Source organism: Pteropus alecto, unplaced genomic scaffold (assembly GCF_000325575.1).
Source record: "Pteropus alecto unplaced genomic scaffold, ASM32557v1 scaffold42, whole genome shotgun sequence".
NCBI lineage: Eukaryota > Metazoa > Chordata > Mammalia > Chiroptera > Pteropodidae > Pteropus > Pteropus alecto.
Genome location: NW_006434825.1, coordinates 16,051,278 through 16,066,527, shown reverse-complemented (window position 1 = coordinate 16,066,527; position 15,250 = coordinate 16,051,278). Strand labels below are relative to the sequence as shown.

Genomic DNA, 15,250 nt, shown 5'->3' with positions numbered 1-15,250 from the left:
CTGGGTGCGCGTGTGCGCGATGCACTGTGCACGTGGGCCAGAGGGCAAGTGCAGCCTGACGTCCTGGAGACTCCAGCAGGGAAACCCGCCCTCCTGGGGACGCTGGGGCTCTGGGGAAAAACTCTCCGACCCCAGGAGCTGTGAGAGCAATTTAGGAGTTCCTTAAGTCACTCCAAGGCTTCCCAAAACTTGGGGTCTGGGAACCCAGGCAGAAGGCTGTGGCGAGGTGAAGTTCATTTAGCCAAATCATGGGATGGGCACCTGGGAAGCCCCTTCCTCCTTGCACTGGCCCGGGCCTTCCCTTCCATCCCTAGAGATCTGCAGTGTGCAATGCCCTTTCATTCAGAAACTCCTGAGGCTTAGCTTGTCTGTCAGAAAGGACATGTCCCCCTGTGCCCAGGGGAATCAGGATGGAAGTCAGATTAGGTGCCTGGGAAGAGTTCAGGATTCCAGGCTGGCCAGTGCTTGGTGCTTTCCAGGAAAGAGGGGCAGGTCCTAGAGGTGAGAGCTGGGCCTGTGTGCAGTGACCAGCCTCTCCGAGCACAGCAGGCATTCTTTGGAGCCGCCATGAGAATAGGTCTCCAAAACAGGTGGCAAGGTCCTAGGGCAGATGCAGTATCAGGCTGGGGACAGGCGCCAGTCGGAAGGTACAGGTGGGAGCAGGATGAGGGTTTTCTGTCATTTCTTTATTGGGGCAGGAGATGCATCATTCATACGAACCTCTATGCTGGTCCCTATGTACACACAGTTATGTATACAAAACACTGCATGAGGTCGGAGCTCTGTTGGGCTGGGGAGTAAGCTCTTGTACAAGAAGGTATTAGAGAGACTGATTCCAGAGGGCAGGTGGTGTCTGAGGCTGTGGCCCCACCCTGGTGGGAAGCCAGCTCTGCCTGAATTCCGGGGTGCAGCTGACAGGTGGGCTGGACAGAGCAGCCTCTGTCCCCCTATCCTACCCTGGGCTGTTGGCCAGGGCCAGCCCTGCCCCTGAGACAGGTCCTTAGGCTCTGGTGAGAAGAGGCCTGAAGACCTCCAGTGCTCCCTGGGACCACTCCTTGGACCCTTCTCCATGCCAGGCCTGTCAGAGGACAACCCTTCGGTCCAGGTGATCGCCGCGCCCACTCCGCTGGTGCCTCACTTCCAGGTGCTTCTTCTGGACCTTCTCAAAGTGCTGTAGCAGCTCTGTGTAGTCGATGCTGGGGGCGTCTGCTTTCTGTGACTTGAGGACTGCCTTTAGACTGTCTCTGGGGAGAGGGAGAAGGGACCAGCATCAGCGTCTCGGCATACATGGGGGCTGCCTGGGTGGGGGGCAGCACTAGGCACAGGAGGGCAGGGACACGGGCTGCTGAAACTCCGCCTCAGGGAGTCTGTCTGCCTCGGGCCCAGCAACCCTTCCCAAACAGCCACAAAGAACTGTGAAGCCCCATGAGCATCCCTCCCCCCACAGCTGGTGAGCCCAGTCAACACTGCTGCTTGGTTATGGCCTTCAGCCTGTGGGCTGGCAACTGCGCCCAGAGCAGGCATTGCATCGGGAAGCATTTCCTGTTTACGAGTGGCTCCCTTTGGGGTGAAAGCCAGGGCTAACAGCCAGCCAGGAAGCCAGCTGGGGCCTGGAACAGGGTCCAAGGGTAAGTGGGAGGAGGCAGCCTGGCCCTTTCTCTGGGCAGGGCTAGGGCCAGGGACAACAGGGATGGCTATAGTCTCTACTGTACCCTCAACTTGGCAGGTCATCTGTTTTTGAGTGTTGGGGCCCAGAGGCTTGCAGTCATTCCCTTGTCCATGGAGGAAACCTCGTCTCAGCACTGGGCATGCTGGCGGCTCACACTCATGTTGCTACCACCCTCCCCAGTTGCTCTGCACAGCAGCACAGGTTGTGCACTGCACAACTGTAACGTGCCTGACACTCCCTACAGTTGTGCGATACAGCTCCGCTCCCCTCTTTTAAGCCTGGTGTTTAACTTCCCCTGGGGCTGGATGCCCCTAGGCCCCTACCCCATTCCTAATTGTCCCTCCAGCACAAAGTCTCATGGCAGTCTGTTCCTCCCTCATTTAACCTCACTGGCTTGGGGAAGCAGATCTGTGTAAGCTGGCCCTGAGGCCTGGTGGCCCCTGGAGCGCTAGGAAAGGGGTCTCAGGAAAGGGGCTGTGGGCTATTGGTCAGAATCCTTGGGCCCTCTGAGTTCATGAACAGACCTGGCCCAGCAGTAACATACCACATCTTAGCCATTTGACTTTAGACATGTGATTCAGTTTCCTCATCTGTAAAGGGGGTGGCGACAGGAGCCACTCCATGGGGTGGTTGTGGGGATCCCTCCAGACTTTAGCTTGGTGCCCAGGCCCTGCCTAGGTACCAGTGCAGCTATAACCCTTCCTCTGAGGTGAGGCCAGCCAGGGCCAGCAGCTTGCGGCCTGGGGAACACCAGCTGCTCAGTCTATTTTGGTTGAAACACGATGGTGCTTCATTCAAATGGAACCCTCGCCAGTGAGCTCGGCCCCACTACGGTAAAGGCACCAGCGGTCAGAGCTGACAGACATCGCTGACCACGTACTGGACTGCTGAGGCAGTGGGAACCCTTTCCATGGCTGGGAGGCCCCCTGCTTAGCCTGTTCCCTTCCTGCCTTCCTGTTGAAGAGGCACCATCTGAGAACAACTCAGCTGGTGGCTGTGGCGGCTCCTCTCCTGGGCCTCAGGCCTTAGCCTACCGAGCTGGGGCTCAGGCAACATTTGTCCAACAAAGATCAAAAGGAGATGGGTAGGGCCGGCTCTGGGGGCGGGGGTGAAGGGGTGGGCAGGCTTCCGGCAGCATTCTGGACTCTGGCTGTTGCTTTCAACTCCCCTGGAAACAGGGGAGGGACCTCCCCATCACAGTAACTCTGTGGCCCAGGTGCCACTGCCCCAAGGGAGCAACCTGGGCTTCTGAGGAGGCTGAGGGACACTCTGGAGCTTGGAGCTCTAACTCCAGAGTATGGCCAGATGCTACCCTAACCCAGGCCTGGAAAGAGAAGACCACAGAGATAATACTGAACTATGTCACCTGACGCTGGGCATCCATGGGTCTGTATACTGCTCCCTCAACATTCCTGGCACGCCAAGGCAATAGGTCCAGAGGAGGGACTGGGATGAGCGGTTTCCATGGAGATGCCAACAGATGGCAAACCGAAGGTGATGTGCACAGATGTGGCCAGTGTAAGGGTGGGGGAGGGGAGGATTGAGCTGAACCTTGCTCTCTGGGTCCTTGTCATGGAAAGTCCTGTCTCCGGTGACTGACTCTCCTTTCAGGCAGAGCTTTCCTGGCCTGAGGTCTTGGGAGCAGGGTGGGTCCCACAGGAGTAGGGGGGGTGGTCTCCTCTGAGTGTGGAGGCCCGGGCTCCTCTCCCTGCCTGTTATAGTGGGCATGGCTGCTGCTCAGGCCTTTCGAGTTCTCTCCATGTTTACAATCCTCCTCAGGCAGTGAGTGCCTGGGAGACAACTAGCCGGCAGCGCAGAGCTGGGATTTCAGAACCCAAAGCTGGCCCTCTCTCCTGCCACCCACCCACACACCTGTCACTAGGATAATGCTGATGAGTCACCAGCTTTTCCTTTGGTGGGTCCCTCCTGCTTCATTAAAATGGTCTTTGGGGAGTGGCCTGGGAGCCTGAGGGGGGCCACGGTCCCCTAGTCCTGTCGGCGCCTTGAGTATACAGAGGGAGGGAGGGGCAAGGACGGCAGAACCTCCCTCAGCTGTTCCCTGCTTGTAGGCCTGTCAGGCAACTTGATGCTGTCTTCCAGCTGCCTGCCCTGCCCAAGGCTGGAACTGTCCTTAGCTCCTCTCCAGGGTGTGAGCTGTCCCTCTGTGCCCAACCCTGCAATCTGACCCCTCCCCCAGCTGTTCTTGAGGCCCCTTCCTCACCCACTGCTCCCTGCCTGTATCTATGACAGCTCTGCCTAGGTCCTTGCTAAGAAAGGCTGGGAATCCGGGGCCCTGAAGACTGGGCAGAGCCTTGAGCACCCATTTAGTCTAAATGCTCATTTACTGATTCAAAAAAAAATCAAAAGAACCACCAAGAGCCCAGAGAGAGCGTGGGGCTTGCTTGATGCCACATAGCAAATCTCAGGAGAGCTCAGACCAGATCTTAACCCAGGCCTATGAACTGTCCACTGACCTACGGGCTCCTCTATCCAGTGGCATCAACCCCTTGTCCCGAGACTTCCCTGCCTGACAACGGGAGATTCTGAGGGAGTTCTCATTTTCCTAGCTTCCCTCTGCAAACTTGCTCTTCCCTGATTGGGGCGTACAGGGAGCGTCCAACTACTCTGAGATAAGGAGATGTAGTGGGCAAAGCTTGGAGAGGGGACTTGCCCCTATCAGTATAAGGTCCCTGGCTTGGCCCAGAGGCCTCCCCCAGGGAGGCAGGCTGGTTCTTGCGGGGGAACCAGAGGTCACAGGGAAGCGGCCTTTCCTGCCTCCTCTCCTCCAAGCACACCTTCCTCCCTAAGTGCCAGCCAGGACGATCTTCACACCCACTGCGTGTTGGAAAGGTCAGTGCAGAGGCGAGACCACTGAAGCATGGTGTGGCTTCAAATGCAAATCTAACTCCATGGCTGCTCCCCGCTCCCCTGGGGATTACCCAGGTGGCACCATGAGCACCTGGGCCAGTGCCTCACACTGCCGCCCTGAAGACCTGTGGTTTAGAGAGAGGGTCAAGGTGGGCAGGAGCTGGGCCTTGGCCCGGGGACCGCGCCTGCTGTGGGCTCAAGCCCCTCCAGCCGGCCTGGGGCAGCCAGCCAGTGAGGTGCCCACACCCAGCCTCTGGAGACAGCAGGCTGGGTGGGAGGAGTGGTGGGAGCCTGAGTCCTGTGGTCTGGAGGGCACAGGGGCTCAGATCAGGGGCCCTGAGGGCTGGGTAAGCCCCTCTCAAGGCTGCCTGTGTCCATTCCAAGGGCAAAGGCCCAAGGCCCTTCAAAGGAGTGAGGCGCCAGGCCCACCGAGTGGCCTGAACAGCCTAGGAGGGAATTTTGGACACACAGGGCATCTGATGCAAGCTGGGTGCGCTCCATTCAGCGTAAATCTTCTCAGGGGCTCTGCTTGTTTCCATGGCGACCTGACAAGTGAAATTTTCCATCTCGGATGCCAAATGCCTGCGGATGAGGCAAAGCCTCCAAGGGTTACCAAATATAGACACGGCCCAACAGGCTCTGGGGGCTGGGCCAGCACTGGGTTTGGGTGGGAGCCTGGACCCCTCCAGGGCCTGCAGCCCTCCTGCCAGAGCTGCCATGTTGGGCCTCTTGGTAGAGGTGTCTAGGGCCTGTTCTTCCCGTGGGCAGAACCCGAGCAGTGCAGCCAGGGGTGCCCCTATCTCCCATCAATGCAGGAGGGGTGGGAAGGTCCCAGCAACGCCAGAGTCTACAGCGGCTCAGATCTGATCCTCTGCCACGTATGGAGGGGAGGGCTGTCTGAGGCCGAGGACTAGGCCCTATCCAGCTTTCTGGGGGCACAGTCTTTGAGTTGAGGCATGAACGCCTCCCCCTCCTGGAGTTTCTCTCGGGGGCCTCTGAGTGACTGGCATGCCCTCTGATCTTTTATATTAACTCGACCCTGGTTGCTTGGAGAGGTATCACTCCCACCTACCAGCTTCTCCCAGAATCTCCCAGCCTGGTGTTCTGCTGTGGAAATGAGGCCCAAGGGCAAATGGCCGTGGGGTAGACAGGGTCCACAGTGACAGAGAGTGTGATGCCGAGACCAGGGAGACCCTTGGTAGCCCCCTTGCTACCCTTGGGCACCCCTTCCTCGCCAGACCCTTGTGGCTTTAACCTCGCCTGGTGGCAGAGCCTATGCCCCAAGGAGGCAGAAGGCAGCAGTCCGCAGCCCAGCACTCACTCGGTCTGCAGCAGCTCAGGGTTGGGCACGCACTGCAGCCGGTGCGAGAGCAGCTGGAAGGCGCTGCTCTGGGGTAGCAGCATGAGCAGGCCATAGAGGGCCTTGATCAGGTACGGGTTGTTCTTCACGTCCAGCAGCTGTAGGCGCAGATCTGCAGGAGGGCAGAGGGCAGGGGTCAGGGATCAGGGGCCTGGTACTGCCCTATACTCTACCTTAGCCTGGCCAGGAGAGGGCCAGCCAGGTGGCTGTGGCTTAGAATAAGGCGGGGACTCCTTGACAGTCAGACGCCTGGCCCTCCTCCAGCAGGGCTTAGCTGTCCCCGTGATCACATCGTTCTTCCTTCCTACCTGCCCACCCGCCCACCTAACAGTCTCCTCAGCCTGGCCACTCCCAACCTGCTGCTGTGCCCGGTGCCCGGTGCCCTGCCCCCACTTTCACAGCCTCCCCGGTAACGAGGAGGCTTGGAGCCTGTACTGTACCAGATTCCCCAGTCTGTTCCACACGTGCCAGCACAAGAGAGTTATAAATAGGGTGAGCTGGAAAGAAAGACTGGAGTAGGACAGAGCTGAGGGAGGGCGGGATGGAAAAATGCTTTCGTGTGTGGCTTAAACACAAACCAAGCCCGGGAGTGTCTGATAGGGGCTCTGGGAAGTCCACCTCAGATGCCAGGCCTGCCACCACCCCGCCAGACTGGAGGAGATGCATCCCGTGGTCCTGCCCAGCACACGTCCCAACAAAACAGTCCCACGCTTCTCTCCTGAGCCCTCCAGGAGAGTCACTGGCTTCTACTTTCACGTGTCTCTCGCCCAGTCCGGGGTACCCTTTGTGACATGCACTTCTGGAGAGGCCATGCCAGCCAGCAGCAGTAGCTGCGCAGGGTCTGTGCTGATGCTGGGGGATGGAGCAGCTAGGCCTCGGGGCCAGGGTAAGCCAGGAAGCAGGGGGTCTCCCGCAGGCCCTCTGCTTGCCCTAGGTAGTGGAAGCCACCAGTGGAAACCTGACCAGTCGACCCTAGGCCTAGCAACTCCAGCAGAAGTGTGGGCCTATTTCAAGTCCAGTTCCCCCTCTGGGTTCTGAGGAAACTGGGCCTCTGGGGCCACGCCAGCCATCAGTGGCGTCTAGAGGTAAACCAGGTTTGGATGGGTGCTGGACAGGACCAGGGTGCTGCTGTTGTCACCCCAACAAAGCCCTGGGCCTGGAGAGAAGATGCTCATGGCTTCTGTCGGGTCAGGACGGACCTGATCTCAGGGGAGCTTGTGCCTGGATGCTCTGGGAGGACCTTGGGGAAGTGAGATGTCAAGTCAGGGGACTACTTGGGACAGACTTTGGGGCACTTTGCTGGGAAAAGGGGCTCCCTCCACCCTTGTGTCTCCTGGGCATCTATCGGAGTGGTGCCTGGCTGTTTGGATGGGCACAAGGGAAGGGTCCTCGGCCCCTGCATCTGCTTTTTGGCTTCGGGGTGAAAACCAACGGGCTCAGCCTGGACAGGTCAGAGGTGCTGGCAGAGTGGGAGCGCTGGGCAGCTCGCCTGGCAGGAAGGGGATCACCAGGAAGGGCTGCCTCCCGGCCTCCCCACCGCACCGTAAGCACACAAGTTTCATTCAGTTGCCTGCTCCGGGCGAAGGCGTTGTATGTTGAGGCGCCAAGAGCCGTGCCCGCCCCAGCCAGCTGTCACTTTTGCACATTTAGCCTGGGTGTTACAATCAGGCAGCTCTCACCCACCAGCTCCCAGAAAACGCCAACTCTGTTTTGCAGAGAGATGAGTGTGTGGCTCCTGGGCACACAGGAGCACCTATCGGGGAGGGTGGGGGGCAAAGGGTCCCAGCAGCTTCCGAGAGCCAGGGCGGAGGGTGGCAAGCTTGGAGAAGCTGGGACAGCTCTGAGATAGCTGCCCCCCTGGGCCCCTGACAGCACTGTTCCAGTTCTCCCCGGGGAGGGACGGCTTTAACCTTCAGGTGGGTTTTGCTGTCACTGCTGGTGTGTCTGAGAGACCCACCTTGAGGCACACAGGCAGGAGCCGTGTTCTGAATCCATATGTCCCAGCCTTGCTTCGGCTGGTCTCCTCGGCCCTGTCATCCCTGCTCCTACATTCTTGACATTCTGGCGCATCCTTGGGGTGACTGATTTCTCCCTCCGTCCCTCCCTCCCTCCTCTGAGTGTGGCTTCACTTCTGCCTCACTCCAGGCTGGCCGAAGGCCAGAGGCAGGGCCCTTACATGTGAAGATGGGGCACTCGATCAGCTGTACCAGCTTGTCCACTTCTGTAAGGAAATCCACAGTGACCTCCAGGTCCCCGCTGGGTGGGCAGTCAAGGAAAGTCTGCCCACTGGGCCATGACAGCCTGTCTTTGTGAGGCACCTCAGCTGGAGGTGGGGGCACCTGGAGAGCTGGGACCAGGGGACTGACCCAGCGGCTCAGAACCCTCCTCCCATTGGGCCCGGCTTCCGGGGCACAGAGCCTGCTTCTGGCTGAGCAGGATTCGTCCTATGAAGGACATTAGTCTATTCTGCTCTGTGCCTTTGTGTCCCTCTAAATGAAAAGCGGCACAGCTGTCCCCACTCCTGTTCTGCTCTGGGAGCTCTGTCCTCTGTCTTTTGGGCTCTGAAAGGCTCTCATCGCAGCCCTGCAGCCTGCGGGGGAGGGCTGGGCAGGAAAGGTCCCTGCTCCTGCCTGAGTGGACAGCCGTCAGCAGGGCCATGGTCCGAGCTGTGGCCAGTATGTGGCCTGTGGACCCTGGGTCACACTAGTGGCTGAGAGGAGCAAATCAAGGTTGTGGAAGGAGAGCAGGCAGCATGAAGGAGCCAAGCGAGGCCACGGCTGACTCGCAGTGGAGACCCCGCAGGGCCCCTGCAGCTCCTGGCCCATCAGGGAAAGTGGTCAGTTTTGCACCCTAAGTAGCGCTCCAATCCAGGGCCACATGCCAGGCATTCACATAAGAGGCTGGTTTGCCTTATAGTGTTTTAAACAAAATCTGATCATGGAGGCACCTGCTGGGCCCTGGCTCTGTGGCCCCTGAAGATCTCTGATACCCTCACCAGCAATACCGACGACCCTCAGCTCCAGCCCGCAGGCCTCACTTAAACCTGCCTGCGACAGTCCAACGGCCTTCCCTGCTCCTAGACCTTCTCTCCCGCCCACCTAGCACAGGGTCCAGCTAAATGTGCGGTGAGCGGAGTGCACCCTGCCTGTTCCCATGGGTGCCCGCACCTCGAGGGCCCTCTCAGCCCTTCTCCAACCCATGAGGTTTCTCCAGGAGGGTTTTCCCTCAGCGAGGATCCAGATAACCCTGTCCGCTACCTGATAGCAAATCCACCCCTCCCCCTGCCCATAGGGGTCCTGGTCTCATCAGACCTGGAGGCGGAGTGTAGAGATGGGACAAGAGCGTGGGAGTCGGCCCACCACATGGGTGGGAAGGGAGCGCCGGGTCCCCGTCTGGCCCTAGCGCCAGGCCAGAATGAGAGTGAGCAGTGAGAGCGAAGGATACAACTTCTGGATGAGGTCGTAGGCGTGCCGATAGTTCTGGGTGAGGAAGCAGAGGGACACCGTGGTGACTGGGTTGTGGCACCAAGAACGGTACAGGCAGCAGAACAGGTTCTGGCTCTCCTAAGAGAGAGAGGTACGAGCAGTTAACAGACCCATCCCGTCCTCCCTACAGGCTCTTCCCCGCCAGGGGTCCGTGTGGGGACCGGGCCACATCCCAAGACCCAGGGCCCTTCCAAAGTGCCAGGAGCTAGCTCAGCACCCGAGCTGTTTGGCAGCCCAGTTGGGAACAAGCTGTCACAAAGGAAACGCTGACAGCTCCTCCTTAGACCCTGTCATTACTCCCGGTCCCACAGAGCCACGTGGTGGTGGCTGCAGGGCCTGGTCGTGAACAAGCCTGTCCTGTGTGCTGGCATTTCTGCCCTCGGCAAATAACGGTAATTGTACCCCGCAAGACCCTGCGGGGCTGGGAGGGGTGCGACGGTGGGGTGAGGGGAGGGCACAGTACGGGTGGGGAGGGTGTTTCCTCAGGGCCCAGGCTCCCCCTGCAGCGCCCCGCCCTCCTCTGTGGCCCACCTTGCACTTGGGAACCAGCCTGGGAGCTGAGCCCACATTCGGGGGAGCCCCTGCCCTGAGGAAAATTCTTAAGGCCTCTGCGAATGTCTGAAAGGAACCACAGGAAGGAGGCAGGGGTGTGGCCTAGATCATTCCGGGATGCTTGGCCCTAGATGCCCTCAGCCCAGGCTTGGATGCCCTTGAGACTCTCTGTAAGGGGGCGGAGGCAGAGTCTGAGCCGGGAAGGGGAGTGTGGGGGTGGTGGCCACAGCCCAGGCTGGGGAACAAAACCCCTGGATCCGCTGGCACATCCAGGATGGGGCCACCCTTGGAAGCCCTCCGCAGCTCAGCCCCCTTTCCCAGGTTGAGTGAGACTTTAAGCATGTCCCTCAGAGCAGGACGGAAGGATGGTAAGCACCTCCCTGTCCTCTGGCCAGCCTTGGTCGGTCCTCACCCAAAGCCTGGGCCACGCAGTACTGTGACACCCTGCCTTCCAACAGGGCGCGTGAGACAGATGTGTCTAGCTGTGGGAGAGGGGCCAAGGAAGAGGGCGAGGAGAGCCGTGACCCTTGACCTCCTGGAGGCCTGACCCTGACGGGGTGGCATCGCCCAGAGGGCACAACCCTGTTGGGGCCCATCACTGAACCCACTCTGCGTGCGAGGGGTCGGCGAGTGGAGGAGCCACAGCCTGTACCGGGTCAGGGAGGGCGCGGGGACCCTAGAGCACAGAGCCCCTGTGGGCAGAGCCCTGCACGCTGGCTCCAAGGAAACCAGCCGCAACTCACTCCCACGGCTGGCGCTTACACGCAGCTCCTCAGGGCATCTGCAGTTTACACCGGACAGGGGATATCTCCGATTTCATCCCACCTCCTCCAGGGGCTGAGGGTGAACAGCCGGGTGCCCATGTGCCTGTGGGACTAAACCCGGGCCAGAGCCCGTGGGCACAAGTACCAGAGTCTTCAGGTCCTTGAGCTGGTTTCTCAGCTGGAAGAGCTCTGTGGAGGTGAGCAGGATGGTGTTGAGGGTGTGGACCATGGTCGACGCGAACTTGAGGTCCTCCTCTCGGAGCAGGATGTCTGCCATCGAGTGAAAGATGTTCTCTGCGTTCAGCAGTAGGCAGAGCTGCCTGGAAAGCAGGCAAAGCAAAAGTTACAGAAGCCTCTGGGCCTCACCTTAGGACTCTTCTCCCTGACCTTTCAGCATCCCGAGCATCCCTGCTTTTTCCTGGGCCTGGTGTGGGATTCTCAGCTCTGAGGCCTGTCGGGGGACATTGGGGTGCTGCCCATGGTGGGCCTGGCTTCATGCCTCCCCAAACAACTCACTGTCTGTGGCCCAGCAACTGCAGAGCCCTGTAGACTTTATTTATCCCCCAACTCTTCCCCGGGCCAAGAAGCAGAGTTCTGAGAGAAGCAGCTGGGCCTCTGGCTGCGGACAGTCACCGGTCACAAGACCCTGAGCTACCTTCCCAATCTCTCATACACCATGGCGCTCCTCGCCCCCTCCCTAGCTTTACTTTTCCGGAGAGACCTCATCTTCATTTGACAAATTCTACACAGCTGGTCACAAGAGCCCTCTGGAGTCAGGAACTCGTTTGGCTGTTCATGGCCGCACCCCCATCCCAGTCTGGAGTGGTGCCGGCAGGTAGCGGGGGCTCAGGAGGCATTTGTGGGATGAACGAACCTTCAGATGACCCTGAGTCTTAGCTGCGCTGTTCAGATGAAGTGCTGGCGCTGGGAGGCAAAGTGACTTGACCGAGGCCACAGATTAGTCAGGGCCACTTCTCCTTTCCACTGTCTCTGCTCTACTGAGAGTCTTGCAGGGGGTGGGGGCGGGGGGTTAGTAGGGCTTGGTGGAAAGGAGTCCCTATTTTATAAAAATGAAAATAGAGAACACAAGGAATGAAGAAAAACAGTTTTCCCAGGGTCTCTGGGGCAAGGTGACGTAAACAGTTAACAGGTGGGTCTCAAGGACAGGCTAGAGGAAGCCCATTGACCTGAGTTTGCCTCTGGTCCCCCAAAGGCCTGGCCTTGAGGGGATGAGCAGGATCCCCTGTTGGGAGCCCGGGCTCCCCAAGGTTCCTGCCAACGGAGAAAGATGCAGGGAGGAGCTGCACTTGAGTGGGCAAGTGGCTAGTGAGGAGGATGGGGTGGCCCAAGAGCTCTCCTGACTGGGGGTGCTGGTGCCAGCGCAGTGCCCCGTCTCCCATTCGTCTGCCTGAATTCCTACGCTCCGCTCAGAGGAAGCACCACAGACTTGGCCTGGGGCTGGTGGGGACAAGGGTCTGAGGTCTAAGGTCTTGTGTGCTGAGTAATGACATGAGCCACGTTTGGAGCCAAGATGCCTGAAACACGTCCGTTCCAGGTCACTGAACTCAGTAAACTCAGCATTACCAGGGACTGGTTTCCTGCTTCCCTCTGATTATCCACCGTGCTTTGGGGCCAGGCTGGAGAAGATCCTTCACCACCCCAGGCCCGGATAAACCCCAGAGCATCTGGTAGCAGGGAGGCCAAACCACGAAGCACAAACAGAGGGCAGGCCGGCTCCAGCCTAGGCCCAGCTAGAACCAGCAGACTCAGGCAAGAGATGGCTGGAGAAATCGAAACAAGGCAGTTGAAGGGATGAGGTGTGTGGGGAGAGGTGGCCAGGGCTCTGCTATCACCTGGTTTGGGTAGGTGGCGGGGAGGGGGTGGCAGACAAAGGCTCTAGAGCCTGGTGACCCAATGTCTATGCAACAATATCTTCACTTCCCAATTGAGGGCAATCGCTACCTGTATGACAGGGGCTGCTCAGAGGGCTGCGGCCCAGACTAGCAACAACTTGTGTGGGGTGCACAGTATATGGCAAATGGGACCCCTGGTCGGGCACCCCGTTGATACCACGGGTGGGGATGATAGCCAGCTCACAAGAGGAAGCCTGGTCCTTTGGCGGAGAGCAGATAGCATTTCCTGTCCCCTCCCGGTCCTCCCGCCCCTAGATGAGCCCCGTCTCCAGGGCTGTGGGAGAGAAATGTTCCAGAAGAGCGGGCTGGGGAGGAAAGAAAGCATGCTAACAAATGGTCACAAGTGCCCGTCGCCTGCAGCTGCTGCCGTCTCCATGACAGAGGCTAACAGCTGAGGCTGCTGCCAGGCAGCACCTCCAGGGACCACAGGCAGGTGGGGACCTGCAGCGGCGGAGGCAGGGGTGGCGCTGTCACGTGGGGAAGGCTGGGGAGGGTGTGGAGGGACAGGCGAGGTGGGGGCCCGTGCGGAGGAGGGCTCCAAGGCCTCTGGGAGTCCCTAAGAACCCAGGAGCACCGACTGTCGCAGGTGGTCACGGACGGTGGTTTTCTGCAAATTCTCCTCTCTTGCCACTAGTGACACCACGCTCTCCTCGCCAACCGCTCCTGCTCCAGTGCTGTGGCCGCTCCTGCTCGCTCTCTAGTCTGCGTCTCTTTGTGGTCGCATCTGGTCCCACGAGTATTTTCAAAACTGTCTGTAAATCGGTGGCTCCCATGTGCGCCTTTGGGGCCCGCACTGAGCTCTGGATGAGACAGCTGCACGGCTGCCTGACAGGCATTTCAGACGTGGCAAGGCGCACCTCACAACTTTGGTTTCACCCTAGACTTGGGCCCCCGGCTTTCTCCGTCTCGGGAACTGGCATCACTGCCCACCCGGCTGTTCCAGCCTTAACCAGGGGGTCGTCTTTGATCCCCTGTGTCCGGTCCACTGCAAGTCGGGGGGTCTCTGCCTTTGGGCACATCCTGCTTCCTCCTGGCCCTGTCTCAGGGCCCCCCGTCCTGGGCCCTCTGCCATCTCTTGCCTCGTCAACTCCAGGTCAGCTTCTCATCAGTCTCCCTGCCTCTTCTCTCACCCCAGAATCCACCTTCCATGCACCAACTGGGACACTCCTCAGGTGCTAATCAGAGCGTGGCACTCCCCAGTGGCTTTCCACTGGATCTAAATAAAACCCAGCTCCTCATCATGGCTCCAGGATCCTACACTCTCTGGTCAATTCCTCTCCGACCTCAGCTCTTCCAACTCCCCGTTTACTCGTGATGTGTGGCCTCTTGTCCTTTTCTTGTTCCTGACTCTGCTTTCTGCTTAGGGACTGGCACGTGGTGGGCTCCTTCCAGCCACAGAGGTCTCAGCTGCTACCTCGAGTCCTGGGGGAGGCCTCCGTCCAATGCTCACTCTCCTCTCCAAGGACAGTCATGCTTCTTTCTGGGCGGTCCTCACTACCCCAGGTATCAGGCTGATGGACTCGTTTACTAGGTCCACGGTTGTCTCTCCCACTAGAACGTGAGCTGCAAAGGGCAAGGCCTTGTCTGTGACCCTTGTGTCCCTCATACCAAGAAGCGGGCTTGGCGTGCAGCAGCTGCTCAGTAACTACTGTCGAGTGTTACTGAGCGGCAGAGCTATGTGCCTGTCCATCAAAGGTTTCATGGACAGGCCCGGAGACATTCTTAGGCCCCGCTCCAGCATACCCCTCTGTAGCCCGGGCGAGTCCCTGCACGCTGTGCACGCCCCGGTCTGCAGAGAGCAGCTGCAGTGAGGTTTCATCTTCATCGTTATCACTCAGGGCCTGGCTGCCCTGCCCAGAGAGGCCTGGGAGACCCTCTGCCAGGTCCTCACACAACCCTGGTCAGGGGGTACTATTACCCCCACGCAGGGGACTCTGCCACCAGTCACACCACCAACCAGGGCACAAGGAAGGGAAGATCCAGACCCAGAAGAGTTGACTTCCAGAACCTGAGCCCTCTGCACTGCTCTGCCTGCTCAGTGCCCACCATAAGCGGGCACTGGGGGCTGTCCCCGCCTGGTGGGGCTGGCAGATGGCTGCTGCCAAGCAGGGCTGCTGCGTCATCACTTCTCTGTCGAGGCTCAGCCTGGCTTGAGCTGCCTGCCTGGCTCTCAAGTAGAGCATCCACAATGGAACACAGCTTGCAAGCATTAAACATTTGTCCGTATTTTTAATACCCATATTAAAGCACTATTCATCATGAGACAATGGCTTGGAAGATGCTTAGGGACAAAGCAGAGAGGTGGGGCAGGAGGGAATCTGGATGGGGTTCTGGCAGGGCACATCCACCTTAGGGCAGGAGTTGGGCAGGAGTCCGTGCGTGTGCCCCGAGCCCTCCACGTTCAGGCCGGAGACCCCGGGGATGGGGCTCTGCCTTCCTCTCGAGCCTCCTGCTGCTTGCCTGGACAGCTGTTCCCTTACTACAGGCCTGGGTGCATGCGGGGGAGGGGGTGGGGTGGGAAAGGAGCGGGTAGGGGAGACAGTTCTCTTTGGTCTGTCACACACAAGAGGCTCTCAGAGGAGTAAGCTGTCTGCAGCCTGCTCTGAAGCCCCCAGGACCCAAGAGAAGGACTGCTACTT

General features: G+C 59.4%; 1 protein-coding gene across 1 annotated transcript in view; it reads right to left on the bottom strand.

Annotated features, from left to right (window-relative positions):
• Nucleotides 1-665: 665 nt before the first annotated feature.
• The window catches only part of VAC14 (Vac14, PIKFYVE complex component), a 97,996-nt gene continuing 83,411 nt past the window's right edge, over nucleotides 666-15,250 (bottom strand). The window contains exons 18-22 of the mRNA XM_006909837.3: nucleotides 10,844-11,018; nucleotides 9,342-9,460; nucleotides 8,074-8,153; nucleotides 5,859-6,009; nucleotides 666-1,244 (exon numbers count right to left, since the gene is read on the bottom strand). Of these exons, the coding sequence (XP_006909899.1) occupies nucleotides 1,082-1,244; nucleotides 5,859-6,009; nucleotides 8,074-8,153; nucleotides 9,342-9,460; nucleotides 10,844-11,018 (688 nt within the window). The 3' untranslated portion in view covers nucleotides 666-1,081. The remainder of the gene's footprint in view (nucleotides 1,245-5,858; nucleotides 6,010-8,073; nucleotides 8,154-9,341; nucleotides 9,461-10,843; nucleotides 11,019-15,250) is intronic.